The 22,280-nt window shown below is 40.5% G+C and overlaps 1 protein-coding gene across 1 annotated transcript in view; it reads right to left on the bottom strand.

The window, feature by feature from the left end:
• LOC149283774 (WD repeat-containing protein 70-like) overlaps positions 1–22,280 on the bottom strand; it is a 106,670-nt gene that overhangs the window by 83,298 nt on the left and 1,092 nt on the right. The window contains exons 3-6 of the mRNA XM_089497275.1: positions 21,632–21,731; positions 19,368–19,548; positions 4,840–4,899; positions 1,139–1,272 (exon numbers count right to left, since the gene is read on the bottom strand). Of these exons, the coding sequence (XP_089353401.1) occupies positions 1,139–1,272; positions 4,840–4,899; positions 19,368–19,548; positions 21,632–21,731 (475 nt within the window). The remainder of the gene's footprint in view (positions 1–1,138; positions 1,273–4,839; positions 4,900–19,367; positions 19,549–21,631; positions 21,732–22,280) is intronic.

The raw sequence follows: 22,280 nt of genomic DNA, 5'->3' as shown, positions 1-22,280 counted from the left end.
TATTATATATAATTAGGCACAGGAGACGCGGAGGCAGACGACGGAACGCCTGATTTTATTTCAGTAGAAAGTCTGCTAGATAAACCTTTCATGTCCCTGGTTAACCATCACATCACTGAAGGGCTAGCGGAAAGGATTGTTCCCAGAGGTTGACACTTATACTACTGATCAAAAGTTTGGGGTCACTTAGTTGTTTTTATGGAAAACAGGGACATTTCTGGCTGTAACATAATTGCAAAAGGGTTTTATAACCATCAATCAGCCTTTTAAACTTGGATCAGCGAACACAACGTGCCATTGGAACACAGGAGTGATGGGAGTGATAAAGGGCCGTTGGAACACAGGAGTGATGGGAGTGATAAAGGGCCATTGGAACACAGGAGTGATGGGAGTGATAAAGGGCCATTGGAACACAGGAGTGATGGGAGTGATAAAGGGCCATTGGAACACAGGAGTGATGGGAGTGATAAAGGGCCACTGGAACACAGGAGTGATGGGAGTGATAAAGGGCCATTGGAGCACAGGAGTGATAAAGGACCTCTGTACGCCTGTGAAGATATTCCATTAACCCCGTCTGCACTGTATTTCTGATCCATTTCATGTTATTTTAATGGACAAAATGTTATTTTGCTCTCAAAGTAACGTTCAATTTAAATCACTCACTTTATAAAAAAGACCCATTTACAGAGTACAAAGTACTTCCATCAGCAAAACCGGGCAGACTAGATGGGGCAAGAGGTTCTTATCTGGCGTAAAAATTCTATGTACTGCTTCTCTGTCACGCTTGTCGCCCGCTTTCTTTAAAATGCACGAGCTACTTACATGCCCTGAGTGTGCTTTCGGTATAAATGAAGGCATTACTGATGATTTTATCAGATTTTATTCAACACTGAGTGAAAAGCAGCCTACACCTTCCTAACAGAAAGAGAAGCCCGGGAAGAAGATCAGATATCTTCTAAAACCAGGTTCTCAGAACTGTATTTAAACATAATCGATCATCTGCTTTATTTGCGTACCTTCATATTAACATGCTGTTTAACATACACATTATGTATAAAGCAGAACGCATGCGCAGACTAGTTACCCTCATGTAACAGTGGGTATGTAGGCAAAAACTGAGAACACGAAGCAAACTCACCATTCACACGGCTGAAGCGATCGAAACGCCTGCAGGGAGGCATCCATTCCGGCAAAATCCCAAAACCTAACATCGTAATCAAATCCGCCGGTTACTAGACGGGCGCCGGAGGGGTCCAATCCAAGGGCAGAGACCTAGGAGCAAAATGCATTGGGGTCAGAAGCTCCGATGTGAATTAACGACTCTGCACCGCATTCACAGACACAGGTTTATTAACCCCTTAATGACAAAGCCTGTATATGTACGGGCTCAAAATGCATTGATTTCAATGGGTTTAGGGACCGCCCATTGTCCTTAAGGGGTTAATCTCACCTTGGCTATTATGCTACTCACTTAATATAAACGATACATTATATCACCGCTTGGAAAGTAACACTTAACTGCTACAGAGTCGAGCGGCTGCCTTCTGCGCCCTGAGCCCAGTATGATGCAGTACTATGCATATCATATAATATCTCGTAACTTTGTTTTTGGGGTTTTGGTTTTTTTTTTTTACATCTTAAACATCTAGCTAGGCATTTAATGCATACTTCCCATGATGCATCAGTGGAGGCTGCTTTGGAATCCTATTGGCTGGCCAAGCAGGAAGTTGTTACCCACTTCCTGGAACCTGCGCGCATTAAGCCTCTAGCGCTAGGGGTTGGGTATAATTGTGCGTTTATATACAAATATCACGGGATGAGGCCGCTGCAGCTCAACAGAAAACAGAGTTTTTATATTAATACGGAACAAAACCCTCAAAATAAACTAGCGATAATAAAATCAGGGAGTGATACAAGTCATCTCTTCACACTGCCTACTGATTATGGACACACGCAGCTTTTGGGGCTTTTCCTATGAGATGGTGAAGATGAAATTTAAGGAAGTTACTTCATTATAAGGACCCATGCCAGATAAAAGAGATAAACAACCCATATATCTACTGGGGCCTAACTGGACCAATCACCTAAGATAAAGGACACATATACCTACGGGGGCCTAACTGGCCCAATTACCTAAGATAAAGGACACATATACCTACGGGGGGCCTAACGGGCCCAATCACCTATAATTAGTGGTTAGTATCATGAGCCTCATTGCATGAACCAACATAGCAGGTGATGAAGCCTCTTACAAAAGTCTGTATCCCCAACGCCATACAGGACACCTTCGTTGAAAAGGGAGGGCATGGCAAGAGGGTGGTACGGAGTTAATCGCAGGGTGGGTAGAAGCAAGGGCAGGACAATTTACCTTGCAGCGTGTCAGGATATGATATCATGCCTTCCAGCATGACATCATATCCCGACACGCACCTTTATGTAACGCTGTGAGACTGCTTTCCATTTCACATCTCAGCGGGCGGGTGAGTGGGGATCGGAGGAACTAACCAACCGGCCCAGGATACCCACTGCCTGAAAGCCCGGGACAGAGGGGCTGCTCGGGGGACCGTGCCCAAAAAATGTTTACTCCAGAGGTATCCTGATACATGGCAGCTGCAGCTCCTTCTGTCTAATCATACAAACCGCATGTCTGTACAAGATTAGCCTGTCAGACCCGCCACCCAAGCATAGCCAATCAACATGTCAGCGAAGGGTTAAGGTCTGAGGCATGGGTGATTGCTTTCGCTGGCCCCGAGAGGCCAGATGTCTCCCTAAGAGAGCTGTGAACACACTTGGTGCAAACCTAGCTGTCTAATCTTCAAGAAAAGGACTCTGTCTCTCTCCCCTCCTTTAATCTGGGGTGAAGAGCAAATACATTAATCACAGGACTATGTCCAGTTTTCTGGCGGTCACTTTCAAAAGACCCCATGGCCACAGGTCAGCCTTTAAATGAACAAGATTGAGAAGCTAATTTCCAGTCCCCAGCTTGTGACCAGGGGCCTGTGGTGACCTGTGTCTTGCTCCGCTGAATGGGTAAATGCAGGGGTGGAGGGGCAATTTCAAACCATTCTTCTAATAAACTGCCCTAAAATGATCCTAGGTTTACTTTAGATTTTAGGGAACAAAGTGGGACTGCTGCCTTAACAGATTTTAGGGAACATTTATTAACCCTTTGAAGGACACAGTGAATTTTTCCATGTGGGAGACTGGACTACTTTTCTGGCATTTTGCTGTAGTTCGATTTAGGTGAAGGTTTTATTTAGTGAAACACGAATTTTTTTTTAAATTTAAGACAAATTAAGCTATTAATACCTACCTAGTTTATGGCGAACCACGCGTCCAATTATGCTAAAGAAACAAAATATAGATAGAACATATAGATGTTCCTGAGGATGCTACCCTTTTTGCAGGCTACAAATCCTATCATCGCCAACATGTACAAGTCTGATTTTTTTTTTTTATTTGACATATTTTATTTGGCAGATTATGTTGTTATTACTGCTTGTATTTGAATTCACAAACTGGAATATTTTAATCATTCCAGTTTTTAATTACCCTTCATAACAAGAATAATATGCAGTATATTACAGGCTGTGATAGGCTTTTAAAAAAAATATATATATATTTTTTTTTTTGAGAAAACATCTGAACATGGCGGGTCTGCTTAAGCTACAGTACTCTCAACACCCTCAGCCAACACTCAGCAGCTGAGGGGATGCCGTCTCCTGCTATGTAGTTAATGTACAGGGATGATGCCATAAGCACGACGCAGAGAGAGTTTTCAGCTTCCACTTTGCTAGAAAAAACTATTTTCTTTCTATTCTGTAAGCGGGAGAATCTCAGTGAAAGGAAGGCAGAGCGATGCCGGCGTCCGATAAATCACGGTGTATATCCCGCAGAGGTGGAGGGAACGGTACAGAACGAGGCTTCGTCAGAGGCAATCCTGTTTATTGAAAGTTCTCTTGTCAACGGCTCGGAACTCTCCATCCCACGCACAGCGGCAGATTATTAGAAATCCTACGTTAATTAAGATATGTCACCGACACCTTTATTATTTGCTACGCTAAAGGAATGAAAGGCACTTTGGAGTAAGTATTTATGCACTTTCACAGAGGATTTACGATACAATCCTCACCTCTAGTATTTAAAACGAAAACTACAATTTTAAAAGGGAAACTTTCACTACATACATATACAAATAAAATACTTTTATTACACACACATATATATATATATATATATATACACACACACATAGTAATATATATATATATATATATATATATATATATAAAACATTGCTTATGTTCTTATCACTTGAACTGGAAAGAGTGTCTGGGTTAAAGCCGTAACTCAATAAATCATCTGCCATTTGCTTTTTGGTTCTTTAATGTTCAGATTTATATTTTCTGAGTCAGGTTCACCAAAGGTATAGGCAGGCATTTCACGCACATTTCCCCGCAGTGATGACTGCTTTGGAATCCACCTCTCAGCCCAAGTAAGAAAAAAAATATACATAGATTTTTTTTTTTATGATTTTAAAGTGAAAGACAAGATGAATACACTAGACACGCGTGTAAGAGTTTACCCTGGAAAAAAGCTGGACTGTTACGGGGTCCCCTTAACTTATCGTAGATATTACAAATGCGTTTGGCACTGTCGGTTTATGCAAATACGGACTTTAGGTCAGGACCGCTCAAAAATTGGCCGAGGACTCTATCTTATTCTTGTAGCGGCAAACGTGACGATTTGAGGAATACTGCGGAGAACCTGCAGATGCGCTATTCATAGATCAAAGAGCAATGAAAACAATTTCTACGCAGAAGACTCGTACAAACTTACGGTCTTCGAGCCGTGCTGCAGGGTGATTTCGTGGGAATCTGGAATTCGCTTCACTGGATTCTGTAATAAACAAATTATTAATAATAATTAATAACAGTAATAATGTAAATGAATAACAGTAAAAATAACCTTAATAATGTAAAATAAAAACAACCATAATAAATAGCATAATAATAACAACCATAATAAATAACATAATAACCATAACATAGTAATAATAATAAACAAATAATAATAATAATGACAATCTGTATCAAATAGGTGTATGTTTTCTTGGCAGTTTCCGTGGAGTTCCAAGCCATCTATATTGAGCATGCGCCTGCCTGCTTTTAACCTACAGCATTATTCCTCTGCAACAGAAAAGTTTCCACCTGCAGAATACGAGGGGTTAAGTGCGTTATAAGCGTAACAATGTTAACTATATGATATTTGGACAAATCCTATAATACATCTTACATCAGTCACGTGTCACGGTAAGGCGCAGAATGTCTAGGTGTTTATGGATCAGCGTGAGGATAAGGACAATAGGAGACCCGCAATAAAGCGCTTTTCACAAACAATCCCGTTTGGCACACAGGAGGTTGAGCTGGTGCTGTCTTGGGTGGGGAGTCCTTCAGGGGTCTTGGAAAGACCAGCAGGGTCGGTACGTGGCCTATTTTTTCCGTGGAATAACAGCGGCTCTGTGTTACAATGTAATCTGCCCTCAGAGATCACTAAGCAATACAATACGCGTTCGCTGATTGTAGTCCCGCTGCTGACCCCCGGGGGCATGTCATACACTCTCACGGTCTAACTGTGTTAAAGAGATGCTTTCACTAATCCTTACAATAAAACGGTCACATAAAACTTTGAATAAGAAGGAAAAAAAATCAATTTGGCAGATAACAAATGGATAAAATGCACAGACCGGTCACGTATACGACCACAGAAAAATTTATTAAAAAAGCTAAAAAAAATCTGCCGTGACTTCACATCTATAAAAGGGAAATTACTATAGAAACATTACCGTCGGTACCCCGTTTAACTGAGGGCTTAAACCCATTGAACAGCGCTACGGAATTTGATGGCGCTATATAAAACAATTAATAATAATAATAATAATAATAATAATAATAAAAACACGATTGTATTGGCACATTTGCAGGAAATTTGGTCAAGCCTTGACTTAGTACGCGTGTCCTTCATCTAACAGATGCCTTGATTTACTTTATCAGAAACATTGGGCGTACAGCATAGAGCACACTGACACCGCTGCAGATCACTAATTATTACCGTTAAAAAGCAATACTTTTTTTTTTTTTAACAGGTTTAAGACGACGATGAATACAAGTTCTTTCTCTGATTTCTCCCTGCTGTTATGTTTATGAATCCACTGTAGTTTCTCCCCAAAATAACAGGCAAAGCCAAAAAAGTTTTAAAAAAATAAATAAATAAATAAATAAATAAATAGATTTCTCTAGTAGCCATTGGACTTTTGCAAATCGTTTTTATACAAATGTTATTTTTAATGAAAATTGCCTGTTTTGTGCGTTCGTACCAATGAACAAAAATGAGGGTGATCTCCAGCTAAACTGATGAAAATCACTGCAAGAGTTCAGAGAAGTCATCATGATTCCTCTCCATGCGTAGCCGCCATTACAAGCCGTTTTGTCGCTCGTTGATGAGGGGCTGTGTGTGGGAGGGTACATATTATTGACTGATAGGTAGAAAGAGCCAAAATAACAGGGGGTTGGTCTCATTGATGGGTATGGCTGTGATTGATGGGTCCAACAACCTGTGGGAGTTTTTCCTTTTTTTTTTTACTCCGGCCAATCAATCAGTCAGTAGCAGCAGCAGTTACGGGCTGATGGGAGTTGGCGTGTGAGACTACTACTACTACTGCTGCAGAACCTCTTTTACCGTCCTAACGCTCGTATGTTACATATTTTTTAAATGGATTGCATGGAAACCATAGTGGCCAAAGGAAAAAAAAATATCTTTTACAAAGGAAGGTTTAGCTCCGCACACCAAAATACATAAAACAGGGCATACAATGGAAATGAGAGAGAGGGGGAAATGTTTCACGTTCATAACATATATCAATATGTAGCAACAATGTCATTATGTTACATAATAAATAAAAGAACAAATATTAAAGAAGAGAGGTTATTAAACAAACCATGATAAATTAACACAATGGAACCAATCAAGGCGTGAACAGACACCATCATTAATACTGTGCGTCTGATGCACTGTAGATTACTGAAGCCTGGGACAGCAATATCGTATATATCATATCCTATATGGATATCATGATGCGCTGTCTTTGCTCCCCTTCAATATATTTTTATATTGATAAGGAAAAATGTCTCATTGAAAAAAGCATTTAATTAAGTCGTAGCGTTCTATTACGTGTGATAACTTTGTAAAAAGCATATATATATATATATATATATATATAATGCAAAATATAAGTATTGTATATATATAATATACTGCATGTATAATAAGTTTGCAGGTACCTCTGAACAGTTACCGCAAGTACTTCCAAAAGCAGCTACAGCCGCTCTGTTTCTGCAGCTTCTACATTAATAAACCATTAGAACGCCCAATAAACAAAATGAAATATACAGCAAGAGTTCCTGGAAACCAAAAATGGAAAACGCTAGGAGTAGAAAGCCGGTGCATTATGAAATCAGAAATCTAGAAAGCTCGGGGAAACAACGACCATCACGTGCTGGCACGCACCGAGGGAACCCTAAGATGTCTCACAATCACTCGTGTTCCCCAAAGGTTAGACAAAGGTTAGACAGGCACCAGGAGCTCCATGAAGACCGTGTTCCCAACCAAGCCCCGACAGCTCCCCAGGTCATGCCCCCATTTATTTTAGCAAAGTCAATAAGAGAAAGAGCTAGAATGTAGAAAGATGTTCAGCCTGCTAAAAATATATGGCTAACATTCCTGTTTCCTCGTGGAATCCAAGATGCACAGTGTTGCATTTCAGACAAATCCATCAAGAAGCGTGCAATTAGAACTTGGTCCACGTTAGTAAAATTCCACGGCTTTGCGTAACGTCTAACATGTAATGCGATTTCCCGGTTTGCTGGCGCGTCTTTTAATGTGATAAATCAAAACACGTATTTTAATGATAGAAGCTGAGATGATCATTTTTCTCTTGAGTGCCTGTGACGTCAGAACAGTGGAAACAGAAGTGAAACGTCTTGTGTAGCATTCAGAATCTCACGTACTAAACGTTACCAAGTAAAATGACCCATACTGGGTTCCCAGCAAGTACAAGCAAAAAAAAAAAAATGGAGACGCGAAGGTGTGTGTATAATAGAGACACCGTTCATGTGTCTGCTCTTCATAAACTCTAGCTCCAGTTCCTGGAGCCATCATCTCGCTAGTCAGCCTATGTTCAGCCCCATGGTGCTTCAAAAACTTAATTAGGATGATGGTTTCACTTATAAGAAGCAAGAGTCTATGTTAATTCATATATCTTGACAACATGCTATTCGTGCTACAGGATTTACATCACATAGTGATGTCATCCATCACAGTGCCTTCTAAAAGAATGATGTTTCTGGTATTCACTGTAGAACTTCTTCACTACAAAATTCCAAACTGTTAGAGAGGTGGTCTGGACAATCAGGAACAAGAAAATGATTTATTTTGAAGCTACGAGGCACAGCAGCGGGAATGTTGTAGCCATCGAGACAATCGTCCCTGGATTCCTTCAATTACAGAGCTCTACAGAAGTTGGCCAAACACTTTCAAAGAAGTTTAGAATATTCAGACTTTGTTGCTCTTTCCAAAGATGCAGGAAGAACATGATATTATTGTATCAGCCTTCCAGCAATTCTACTTGATCCTCTTGACAATCCTCATCCACTGACCCCATTAAACGGTCTTAGCCTGATGGTGTGGTTCATCTTGGCCCTGCTCTCCAATTCTTACCACCACCCTAGCTAAATAGGTCTGATTTTCAGATTTGCAGGCATTGATACTGATTCTTTTAAGGCTTACTCTACCAGAGGAGTCATGGCTTCTAAAGCTCCTCAGGATGGAGGGATCTTCTTAGAGCAGCAGACGGGTAAAAAGAATCCACTTTCAGATAAATATATTTCCATCCTATTTACCATATATGCTTTATTTCATTTATAGGACTCCATGGTGTTGTAGCTTTAAACCTAGCGTGACAGGAGCCTCCTCTGTCTGTAACAGAATTGGTAGATTTTGCCACTGCGGTGACGTACATATGAGATTTAATTCAAGACAGGAGACGAGCATCATCTCTCCCGGCTTCAACCTTAAGTAATTATTTTGCCTACGTCTCTATGTTATCTTCTAGATTAATCTACAATCAGGTTCAATGCACCTCTCTACACAGTTTATAATGTATATTTGGAAGAGTTATTCTTTCACTTCACATCATGTTTGATCAAGTTTACAGAAAACAAAGATCTCCACACAATATTCCCCATTTTTTTCACCCCCAGGTTCACCAGTTTTTGAGAGTTACAACCTCAATTACCCTCATCATCAGTCTGGCCGATGTGACTGTAAATATAGTCCACATATGCTCATGTGTCTATTCACCATTTTCCTTTGTTAGATCCTATCAATTCTGAGGAATCCTAGATTTCCCTTCATGGATGTTTCAGATTCCCATTCTTAGTCCACTGATCCAATATCTAGGAGGTCCTCTTGAATACCCTGAAAGGGTGTGAGTCCCCTGACACTGACCCTTTAGTCACACAGTAACACTGGAAGGACCTAAAGAAAGTTGGTGGACAAATCCCTCCACATCGGCCAAGACGAAGGGCTAGGTATTGAGGTCCATTAACTAAAATCTTTACCCTCTACGAGGCTAGGGCTTCAATAAACACATGGCTACTTCCATCTTTAGAGGTTGGATTAGCATTGCTCCTGTTAGCTGGTAGATTTTTTAGCCATTGTACTGGGAATGTTGTCAGCATCCACCCAATCTCCCCCAGTCCGCTCCTTTAAAGAGCTCTACAGAGGTTGAATGTCAGACACCTTCAGAAGGGTTCCGGTCTTCATTCTTCTACAGTGACCCAAACACGTAGCAAACATGTCATCTTTGGTCCATCCACTGAACTAGTTGTGGAATTGGATGCAAGTCAATACGGCTGAGGTGCCTGTTTTGGAAATGTGGCTACAGGTGACGTATTGTCTCTAGATGAGTCTACGCATCCACCGTTTGGCAGGTTGTCACTTACGTTTTACCTCTGACAAACCGCTGTGTATTCTTTAGGATGGAGAACATTTTGTCTGTTAGTCATTACTTGGTGCGTCCCTAGATCTAGACTACATTATTATTGAAGCGGAATATATGTTCAATACGATTGCAGACTGGATTTCGAAATATTCAACAGATTCCTTCAAGTTGAATTTCCACATCAAATCCCCTTCCACTTGTGGGAATTCCACGTCTCTGGAAAGGACAAGGAAGTTTCTATGGTCAATGTAATCATTTACAGAAATCCTTTTAGATTCCTGGACAATCGTAACCCACGAATCCAATCCTCTTTGGCCTGATGGTATGGCTCACCTAGGGCTTTGCCTCCGTTTTCAACCACCACTGTAGCTGAGTAGGTCTAGTTTGATCATTTGCATCTATAGATACTGGTTTTTGCTGGCGAGACTTCTAAAGCCTTTTCTCAGGATGTGGATTACAGGATATTCTGCGAGCGGCGGACTTTCAGAGCTTTCTGCGAGATTCGTCAACTCCTGATCCGTTAGGGGCTTCCAGGATTACCCTGCTTATGTATTCGGGGGAACATATAGAAGCCTACATTTGGGTCCACAGAGATTAGCTCTGTTACGGATAAATGGTTTGTATGGGTTTTAGCGAGCTCTCTTTTGTAGGGGTTGGTAGGGTCCTCCTTCAGCTTGCAATCTAACATCCATCTGTCAATATCTGTCTAGGGTACGGGTCTGTTGGATGTGTTCACAGCGACACCTACTGGTCAGAGACAAAGAGCCCCTCTTCAAATTTGCCAATAAAGGTGACAGACTGCAAACCTTCTAGAACTCTCCTTCAGGTATAGCCTTGAAAGCTTTCAATCTATTAGACTACAGTCAGGCAAAAAAGGCTTAAGAAATCTTCATCAAATGTATACTTTTATATCTTTAAACTCTTTTTACGTTATTATTGCACTATTTTAAATTAATGTAAATTATGGTGTATTGATTTAGACAATATTATATTTTACTGTGCTCTACAAACAGGACATAAGACCTGCATCCCAGACAGGTGATGAGGTGCTGAAAAGACATAATTTACATCTATCTATATGCTATCATATATTTATATATATTATCTAGCTGGCAGAAATATGTAAAGGGCAAAGCAACATTAAAAGGCAGTCCTGCCTGAACAAAAATGGTTCAGGATCAAGTCCAATTCTGTTTTGGGCTCTGTCTAGTTGGAGGTTAAGTCTCATGTTCACAGCGCCTGAGTATGTGGGTCTCTCTCTTATATGTGAACACGCTTACACGTGTTAGCAGCTGTTTTATTATTATGATTTATTTCTATAGTTCTATAAGCACAGCTTTCAAGGACGTACCGGTGCGTCCTAAGGGGGTCGAGGGGGTTAAGAAGCCTTTTCAGTTTCTATGACAGCAATCACTGCCTCTTTTAGTGTCACATGACAAAGAGGCACAATTTTACATGATTAAAGGTTTTGAGTGTTCCAATAGTGATTTTTCTTAATTACAAACGTATTACACTAAGCACAGCCAATGCGGAATATGATGGTGCTATAACCAAGCTATAATCTATAAATCAATAAAAATAACATCTTTAATGCTGTCTGCTGCATGGTCATGTCAAGTTTATACGGATTATTATTATTTATTATTTTATACATTATGTGTCCATGTCGCTTGACATGTAAGTAAAACATAGCAAAAGTGCCCTTCAATGATCCAAACAATAAATCAGGAATTTTTTCAATGCCTTCCCCATGTTGGCGACAAAGGTTAAACATTAAGTGGGAAATAGAATACGGAATGTGATGGAGCTCATCCGTTCCAGCGGACTCCCACATCACATCACATATTCCTTCCAACAGCACCGAACAATGACTTCCAAAACGCAAGTGTGGAGTAAACCCCACTTCTCTAAACACACTTGTGTTCACGTAAACACCGACGAGACACTTTGATGTATGGACAAGACCCAGCGCCTCATCGCTAAGGATGTTGACCAGTAAGTAACATCACAATACAAACAAAGACAGACAAAAAAAGGAACAACTGGCTAAAAGCAAAAATATTAAGTCTTACAGGCAACATCAAGAAATAAATATGGAAAAATTACCAAAATATCGTTTTTCCATGTGTTTCTTCAATATCTCCAAGCAGTTTTAACTAGTTCTAGGACCGAAGGTAGTTAGGTGGTGGCTGATGAGAGAATTTCCACGACCATCTACCAAACTAAAAAATAGCTGTAACTAAACTTAGTGTTATATATATGTGTGTGTGCGCATGTATGTAATATATATAAATGGGAAAGGTTTAAGACACATGTCTCATTATCCATGCATGATGCAGAGTCAAATAGAACTCTCTTGCATTTGGCTACAGACTCCCTATTTAGTGAATAGACTCCCAACATCTCTCCTTCCTTATCGTTACCATCATTATATTTGTTAATTCTTTCAATTAAATGTTTACATAGGCTTCAAGTCATCTTAAGTCATCAGTTGACTAATAACAGGATTTCGGATTAAGGTTAATCACATGTCTGCCAATCAAAATGATTGATTTCTGATTGAAACACCTGCACTCGAGGTAGACCCGGAGGACTCGAACTGTCCCAACAGTGGATAAGGGGGTCAAAAGGCTTAGGCTCATCAATAAACCAGAAGACCCTACCCATGTGTTCAATTCCTGAATTAATCCCGGCTCTGCCCCGTACGCTAGGAGTGGATACTCCAACGAGCTGCCATTTCCAGATGTTTGGAGGCGTAAGAACAAATACTCCATTAAGAAAAAAAACCATCTGCTTCCAATTGACATGCCGAGTTGATTGACTAAATATCTCACCCGGCGTTCAGTTCTCAAATAATAACAAATAACACGCGAACATTTTTAGGATTTCAATGATTTGTACAAAATCCAGTGTCAATAATTAGAAATAGTGCAATCACGCGTCGACATCCCTAATGCTCAAGTTTTTATTAAGAAACATTGGACGGGAAGCTTTGCTGAAAACACAGTGCCTACGATGTTACTATATACAGCATCCCCGTATGTCACCCCTTACAGGAACATATAACGTGACGGCTGATGCCACCCATCGCGTGGTTAGACAAACCTCAGGCGCCGGGTTGTCACCGCAAGCAGAAATAGTTTGCCGGTAGCTAGGGTTTTTGGGGGAATTTCTGTCAAGTTTTATGACGCACACTTCACCGGCTCCATTAGAACCAATGGAGTAACAGACGCCCCACGCGTGTGCGTTTAAGTATATTAGTATTAGTTGTGTTAGAGTGTGTGTGTGTATTTTATGGTGTGCGTAAGTATCTTACTGCCCATTAGTATGTATGTTACCGTTTGTAAGCATGTTAGTATGTGTATCTTTGGGGGGGAAACTTGCTCCTAGAACCAAACCAGTTCTGTGAACCCCTGGCCATTCGGTCAATCTAGCTGTAAAGACTCAAACCTTTAACGATCCTTGGTCTGGTCTTATAGTCAAGGTAGCCGTACGCCCCGCATGTATTGACCATTCGTAGAAACAAATACGCTGTAAAAGCTCACGGATTATGTGTTAGTATTATTGGCACCCGTTGTTGCACAGTTTTTTAAGAATCAACAGTAGTCTTAATACACAATTGTTTCGTCTATTACATGTGTGTCTTAAGGGTTACGAATATAACGCATACGAAGAGGATCTAACCAGGAAAAATCCTCTGAAATAAACAACGGCGTTAAAAATTAGCACTATGGAAGCACCTATATATCATATACAGATCGGTCACTTGTAAGAAAACGATGGTCTCCTTTGAGAGAGAGATATATATATATATATATATATATACATACATACATACAATATATACATACATACACACACATACATACACACACACATACAAAAATACATACATACACACACACACCAAATATACAATATACATACATACACACACCAAATATACAATATACATATATACATACATACACACATACCAAATATACAATATACATATATACATACCAAATATACAATATACATATATACACACACACATACCAAATATACAATATACATATATACACACACACATACCAAATATACAATATACATACACACATACCAAATATACAATATACATACATATGTATATATATATATTACATTTTTTTATTATTATTATTTTATTTTGAAAAGAAGATTCCATTCGCCTCTACAGAAGAAGAGAGACGCTCACAAAAATGGCAAAAATGTAACATGTCCCTTCCACGTATTCTGTGTTCCCAAAAGAACCGGAAAAAAATATTCCCAAATTTGCATAAAGTAACATGATAGGGAGTACGATCCAAGTATTTTATCATTTCCGCTTGAATGCCGAATCCTCTGTTTAAGGGACACAATTGAGCCCAGACAAAAGGTCATTTTTCAATGCGATAGGATCAGCCCAGAAGTCTACGCTACGTAACGCAGGAATACGAGGGGAACGCCCTGCTCCCATCCCTGACGTATTTTTAAAACTTAAAAAAGGTTTTTCAATTGTGTTGTAAACGAGGATGGGAAAAGCTCCGTACCACCGCAAGGTCAATTCCTCAGGATGCGTTTTTAAGGGCAGCGTTTATGTAGGGTCAAGTGGATCAGCCGGCAAAGAGTTAATAAGCGCCTTCCTCTTAGTCTGGAGACGGAAGCCTTAAATCAGAAATCATGCAAGGCCAATTTCCAACATTAACCCCTTAACATTAACTACCGTTAAAGTAGAGCGACCTCGGCCGTGACCACCATGCAATAGTCTGAAGCAGGTGGTGGCTTTTTCCGTAGGGTAGGAAGGTGGTCCCAACCGCACCTGAAATATTGGAGGGTGTGAGAGTACGAAGGAAAAGCAAACTAAACAATCTGCCGCCCTTCTCGCAGAATTCCATAGAGTTTGATGTATCCTACAACCTATGCATGGCAGGGGGGGGGTCAAAACAAAACCAAAAAAAGAACATCGAGCTTGGACCGTCAGGCTTCAACAAACCTTCAATAATAAAGTAAAAAGCATCCAAATGATGACTTTATATAAAGGTATATAAAATCCCAATGCTATCTCTTTCAAACAGGGCAGGGTGTGCATTATAACTGGCACTTTAAGGCCAGGCGGCTCATAAATGACACGGGCAGCCAGCTGCATATACGCGCATGCACGCCACACCCTTGCACCGTTGTAGCGTGCCGGCAGCCACACAACAAAGAGACCAGTGCTATCCGACACTGGCGTGCCAGGCGTTTGCCCGGTTTGCCAGATGGCCAGTGCAGGTCTCAGTATGAGACTGTACAGAAATCCATGAGGTTGCGGCTCAAAGACATGGTAATCGTCACAATGATGTAGAAAGAGGCATTTTGTGTCACCGCGGACCTTCTTTAAACTCTCCGGTTATATCCCGCTGCTATGGTTATGAGCTCGCTAGATTTCTTACAATAGCATTTAATGCTGCAACTGCTTTTACACCAAATTTCTGAGATACTGATACTATAATACCGATCAGGATCCTTACTATCACATAAATGTGTTTTGGTACCACTTCACTAATGGATCACTTAGCTGGGCTTGCCTTATCGGCCCCCGTAAGCAGACAGATAGGGGGCATGAATGCATGCGACGTTACTGCAATGAGCCACAGGAGAAAAGTCTGAAGAGCTCGAGTCTAAAGCAGGTGTCAGGGACTCCTAACGGCCCCCGCTTTCTAGAGATATCCTTGTTGGGTACATCTCTAAATTCAGGCCTCGAGGAACAGATTTGGAACCAAATGAAGTCACTATTTATCGTTTTATATAGCGCCATCATATTCCGTAGCGCTGTTTCACCAAAGCAATTACCCAGATAGCAAAACAGACCAACAGATCCTAAGGCCAGCCCTGGAATATGACTTCAGGAACGGTTAGACTACCCCTGGGAAAATGCAACCCGTTAGGATGGTTGAAGCAGAACGCAGAATTAATTCGGAACTACTGAATTTAGCTCCATTATTTGTTTAATAAATAGATTATGGTAATATAACGAGGGAACTTAAACGCGCAGGGGAAATGTCTAAGGACTGATGAAGATTTCAGTCTTAATATTAGGAATCACGGGCAGACTAGATGCGGCCAAACTCTATGTTTCTGTTACTTTTGGTGTCTTATGAAATGGTTAGTATTTTGTCTCTATAAATTCAAGCATTGATTGACTGTGAAAGGTGCTCTAATGTGGGACTATTACTTGGACCGCAGTGCAGTCCACCCTGCGAGAGTCACAGCGGTTTACAAGCGCTGTCTCGCATTTATAAGTAAGATTTCGCGTCACATCCCTACCATCCTAATCAGGCGTCAGCTACAGCTCTCTTAAATGTTCCTATAAACCGAATTGGGTGTTTGAAACGGATAGACTGATGGCTTTATCTTCAAAGGGCTGCGTAACAAAGTTACAGTAACAACCCCTGTGAGAATAAAAGCTCTTACTGCCCTCTAGTGGACGCTCCGGCTCTCTCTCTCTCTACCCCGCAAACACAGAGTTTGACAGCAGAAAAGAGTCAGTTGGTTCATTGCTCGTTCCACTGAGATAAATATACATATATTATACATACACCTGTTTATAATGCAGAAATTATACAATGACTATTTCTTACAGAGGAAGCGATCTAATTCCCAGCACAGACATCATGTATCCCGGTGAACGCCGGATAATTCATCTCTTTGTTTAAGGAGCAAATTATTTCTGCTTCCCTGCTCCGGTTACTTTGGACATCAGCATTTTCCTGAGACATGATGCTTGGATACCAGCCCTGTGACTGCCTCCTGATACCCTGTCCGCCATTAGCCCTGGGGGCCGGCTCTAGGCTGCGTTGTTCCTTAATCCCATTGTCATTGGGGTCAGTGATGAGCATCGAGCTACTCCCTCCGTCTTATAAATCATCTCAAAGCCAGCACTCGGGCTTTTGGAAAACTGTTACTTAGAAGGCATTTTGTCTTTTTTTGTATATGTTCCTTTTACTTTAAACACCGAGGTCTCTGCTGCCTCCCCGTGTCTTTGGGACAGAAGTGCTGGAGAACCACGCAGTGGGAGGACTTCAACGCATGGCTCCAATACCTGCACGCGCATGTACAACATCTTACACGCAACAGAGAAACCCAATTAATGGAAACACACAAACACTGTTCTCCTAATAGTAAGACATGTACGACACTGTCTATTCCCATTACATATACAGATATAAAGATACAGAATTTGTATAAATGGCTATATATACACACACACACACACACACACACACACACATATATATATATACACATACATATATATAAAAATACCGTGTTGTGCTGCTATTACTTTTATGACTGGGACTGGATTAGCTGGACGGTTAGTTAGTGAGGTAAGAACCTTGTATAGTTAGTCTCCAAGATGGAGTAGGATTTGTTTTTTTGTTTTGGTTTATTTATACTATGAAGGGCAACACTGTGGACCATACAAAGCTGCAATAAACCACATTTTGCTTTTATTCTGCTGGTGTTTGGAGTTTCTTGTTTTGATCGGGCCATCCTGCCACAATATATATATATATATATATATATATATATATATATAAACACACAATATATATATACACATACATATATACTGAGATTATATATATATATATATATATATATATATTTATATTACACACACACACACTCAGTATACATATAGGAAAACAGACTTTTCAATCAGAAAACTGATAAAGGCGCATCCCACAAAAAAAATGTTTAACTCTGAATATAGGGTACACAGACATACTGTGCAGCACTACAGAATACGACAGTGTTATATAAAACAAATAATAATCGTTTAATAATAATAATAATAGATGGTGTTACACGGGCCTCACATACAGCCAAGCGTCTCCATCATTATTTCCTGATACAGCGAAACCGCCACTGCCTGTTACGGAACATAACGCTCCGATTAGAAGTCACAATCACTCTAAACTACATTTTCCAAACTCAACGAGGACCAACAACCCAATACAAAGCGCGTGCCAAGTGCAGAGACATAATAGTGTGGTAGGCTCGCCGACGTGAAATATATGTGAGCGGGGGAGAGGGGGGATTCGTTAAAACAAGGGGCCGTCTGACCTGGACCGACATGAAAGATCTGCACTTGGCACACGCTCAATACCACCCGCGATGCACGTGTTTTTTACTCTCTCACTTTTCTCTGTGTTATGACTTCTGTAAATAAGCAGATAGTGATTGTGATTAATAGAATACAATGCTAAATACTAGGAAAAAAAGTTAAGCCATTTACCGTAAAGCTTCAAGCTGGCGCAACTCGACTTACTCTTCGCATCCCGCATCCCGCATGAAACCCCCCCAACCTCACTACTTTTGCTGCCTTTTGCTACAGATCTCAACGACCTGTGAGTTAAACAACCCCAAAGTATTAATTACACGGATTTTCTCAACAGCTCTTCAAATTGCTCATCAATCATAAGTAGCTTTCATTAAAGGTTCTCTATACAGAGCCACGCAAAAAAGGGGGCCTAAAAAATAACAGCGTTACTTCTTATTACATATATTATATATATATACATACATATATTATACACACACACTTTACTTTTGCAATACTGCTGATGGGGTTTTCACAATGCCGCTGGTTTCATGTAAAAACAACAGCCAATCACAATCTATCGCTGAAGGCTAATCAGCCAATAGGCATAGACTGAAAACACAAAGCTCCCGCCAGGGGTCTCAGCATTGCCTGGGTGGGTTCAAATTCCCGTTGCTGTCTGTCTGACATAACGTATCATGTACTGAAACAAGGACTAAGTACAACAGTGGTACTAATCTAATTAATGATAATAATGCCAATAAAATTAATTTTTGTTTTATATAGCGCTATCATACGCCGCAGTGCTGTACAATGGGTAAACAGCACATTATTATCGTTATTCTTATATTTTATTTATATAGTGCCAACAATTTACACACAAGTAGTACATAACAATTCGATAGAAATAATAAAATGGTTTATACGGTTTAAAGGTGTGGGGGAAACACAAAACCAATTCAATTATTGATTGATTATAGAACTCTCTAAAATATTATATGAATTTATATTATAAATATATTCTGTAACATATAACACAATAGATTAGCCATGCGCTGGATAGAAACCTATATTTGGGTTACATGAAACATTGTTTATTTTTAATGATACTTCTCATTTAAACAAATTAAAAGGTTAGAAACACATATCTATAACTTAACCATATCAGTGCTGGAGAGTGCGTAATGCATTACATATATAGTAGACGATTACACTTACATCATCATCTCCATCATCATCATCATCATCATCCTCCTCCTCCTCCTCCTCTTCATCATCATCATCATCATCGTCCTTCAAGCTAGAAGGAACGGGCGGTCCAATCATATCCTCTTCAGAAATATGAGAAGGAGCAGGTGGTCCTATTAACTCGTCATCCGAGTCGTCCTCAGAATCACTGCTTCAGGGGCCATTAAAACAAAATGATAAAAAAAAATCTGCTTCAAATCATAGTAAGGAAGTGAATTATGTTGTTCTAGATTATCTCTGCGATCAGCTCAATGCAACAGAAAATATTAAACTGCAAAATAAGGTTATTAATATTAAAATAGTGGCCCCGACCTTCGTGAGAACCAATAGAAATGGCAAACCTTACACTAGAAATATGTTTTTTTAATTTCACGTATCCCCCAATCTTAGTATTCATTCATCAGCACCATCGTGCGAGCAACCAGCGCTCTAAAACGCAGGCCTGGCCCCCCCTGCAGAGTTAAGGGGGTATCCAATCTTTTAGCAAATTTACACATTTTACTTTTTTTTGCCATTTAATTTTTGTTCTCGCTACAGATGAGCGGCTAAACAAATTCACTGTTCACTAAATTTGTCAGAATACTGCCAAGTTTATTTTTACTGGGGAGCCAACTCATGAGAACACCTTGGGGGGAAAACCTGAGTTACCGGTCGGATATCTCGATGAAACATCTAATCTACCGTATTTGCTCGATTATAAGACGACCCTGATTATAAGACGACCCCCCAAAATCTGAATATTAACTTAGGAAAAAAAGAAAAAGCCTGAATATAAGACGACCCTAAAGGAAAAAAGTTTTACCAGTAAATGTTAATTCATGTAAACTATTTTTTTTAATAAAAGCTATGATTGAGAAAAATATTTTTTTTGTTTTTATTTCTTGTATTTTCCAACCTGTCCCCCAGTTACGCACATCTGCCCCCAGGCTTGCCACTCCAATATGGCACTGTGGCCCATGATATGCCTTTTAACCCTCTATATGCCACTGTGCCCCATGGTATGCCTTTTGACCCCCTATGTGCCACTCTGCCTCCAGAAATGCCTTATACCCCTATATGCCACTCTGCCTCCAGAAATGCCTTATACCCCTATATCCCATTCTGGCATTTAGGGGGTTAAAATGCATATTATGGGGCAGAGTGGCATATAGGTGTATAAGGCATTTCAGGAGGCAGAGTGCTCTATTAAATGCCCCCTTAACGCCACTCCAGAAATGCCCTATGCCCCCATTTAACACACACACACACCCTATACCCCCATTTAACTAACACACACACACACTCTCCCCTCCCCTCCCCTCTCAGCCCTCTCTTACCGGTGCTTCCAGCCGGGGCAGCGGGTTGACGTCGCCTTCTGCTGCAGCCGGAAGGAGGTGGAGTTGGCAGCGGGGGTTTGTCTGCGTCCGTCGCGTATACTTTCCCCGGCTGTCAGAGATCAGAGTTCCCCGCACCGGTGCGGGGAACTCTGATCTCTGACAGTCGGGGAAGGTTTGCGCGACGGACGCAGACAACCCCCGCTGCTAACCACACCTCCTTCCGGCTGCAGCGGACGTTGTCTACGCGGATCGCGTAGACGTCAACCCGCTGCCCCGGCAATACAGCAGGAAGCACCGGTAAGTGTGTATGATGGGGGGGGGGTGAGACAGGAGGATCCAGGTCCCCTGCAGCGGTGCGGGGGATCTGGATCTTAGTCTCCTAATCAGACTCTATTTGAGGTCTGATTAGAAGACGACCCCGATTAGAAGACGAGGGGTATTTTTCAGAGCATTTGCTCTGAAAAAAACCTCGTCTTATAATCGAGCAAATACGGTAATTGTAATTTGCGGAGGCTCATAGCGGCTGCTTATCATCTCCCGGATTTGGTCTGGAGGCTACTCTAAAATAATGATTCTCAGGTTATTACCTTCAGAATGAATCTTTGGCTTCCCTCATTGTCTACTATTAGTCCACAAAAAAAGTATTCTCTCATTCCGTCTCTATGTGCGTCTAGAAACCCCTGGCTCTCAATACAAGTTTATAATAGAAAAAGAAAAAAGGCTAACAAGTCAACCTAGAGTTATACATATATATATATATATATTCTTAAATTACGAATGATTTCTTACATAAACAATGACAAATCAAGCTGGAAAAGTTAGAGCATTTTTGTGAAATCAGAACAAATATTGGATCTTAGTGAGCAGAACCCATAACTGGGCCACGTGGAAATATACCCGTAGCGGAGGCGTCATTACCTGGAGCTTGCTTCACCGCACCTAGGTCCAGAACTTGAAGCACCTGCCTTTAAATCCGCACCTTTGCTTGTCGCATGCTCTTCCCCTCTCTCTCGCTCTTCTATCGAGATATAAATATTCATTCATTCACAAGTTAAAGGAGCGAATGATAGTTATGCAGGTCAGTAGATGCAGCAGCAGAATATGAATTACATTATAAAACAAAAATCTGCGACACACTGAAGATTTTTCTTATATGAAATTTAATTTCCAAGACCTTGATGTGTGTTTAAGAAGAACGGTCACACCCGAGAAAAGCCGTTTCCGCTTTCAAGTTATTAAAATGAATGAATAAAATAAAATGAATTTTTCAGTTATTACATAACACTAAAGGCATAGGTGATCATATCTAAGACTCCCAATTTGTGCTTTTGCCCTCAGTATGTTATGGTTGATATCCCTGCTTGAATGCAGGTGACTCAATTAAGGGTATCTTTAAATAATGGCAAGTCAAAGTTTCCATGAGGACCGGTATTAGAGCAATTTGGGTAACACATTTGGTCACTATGTAGAATCTTCACGGTGGGCTATTAAAGGGTTTATATTATGTCTCAGGGACAGCTCATTTAGGAAGCTGAAAAAATGGCAGCCGCCAGACAGACATGAGAGA

Source organism: Sceloporus occidentalis, unplaced genomic scaffold (assembly GCF_023333645.1).
Source record: "Sceloporus occidentalis isolate IW3139 unplaced genomic scaffold, rSceOcc1.0.p SCAF_101, whole genome shotgun sequence".
In the NCBI taxonomy this organism is placed as follows: domain Eukaryota; kingdom Metazoa; phylum Chordata; class Lepidosauria; order Squamata; family Phrynosomatidae; genus Sceloporus; species Sceloporus occidentalis.
The sequence above is the reverse complement of the archived record's forward strand: the minus strand, read 5'-3'. Positions and strand labels throughout refer to the sequence as shown.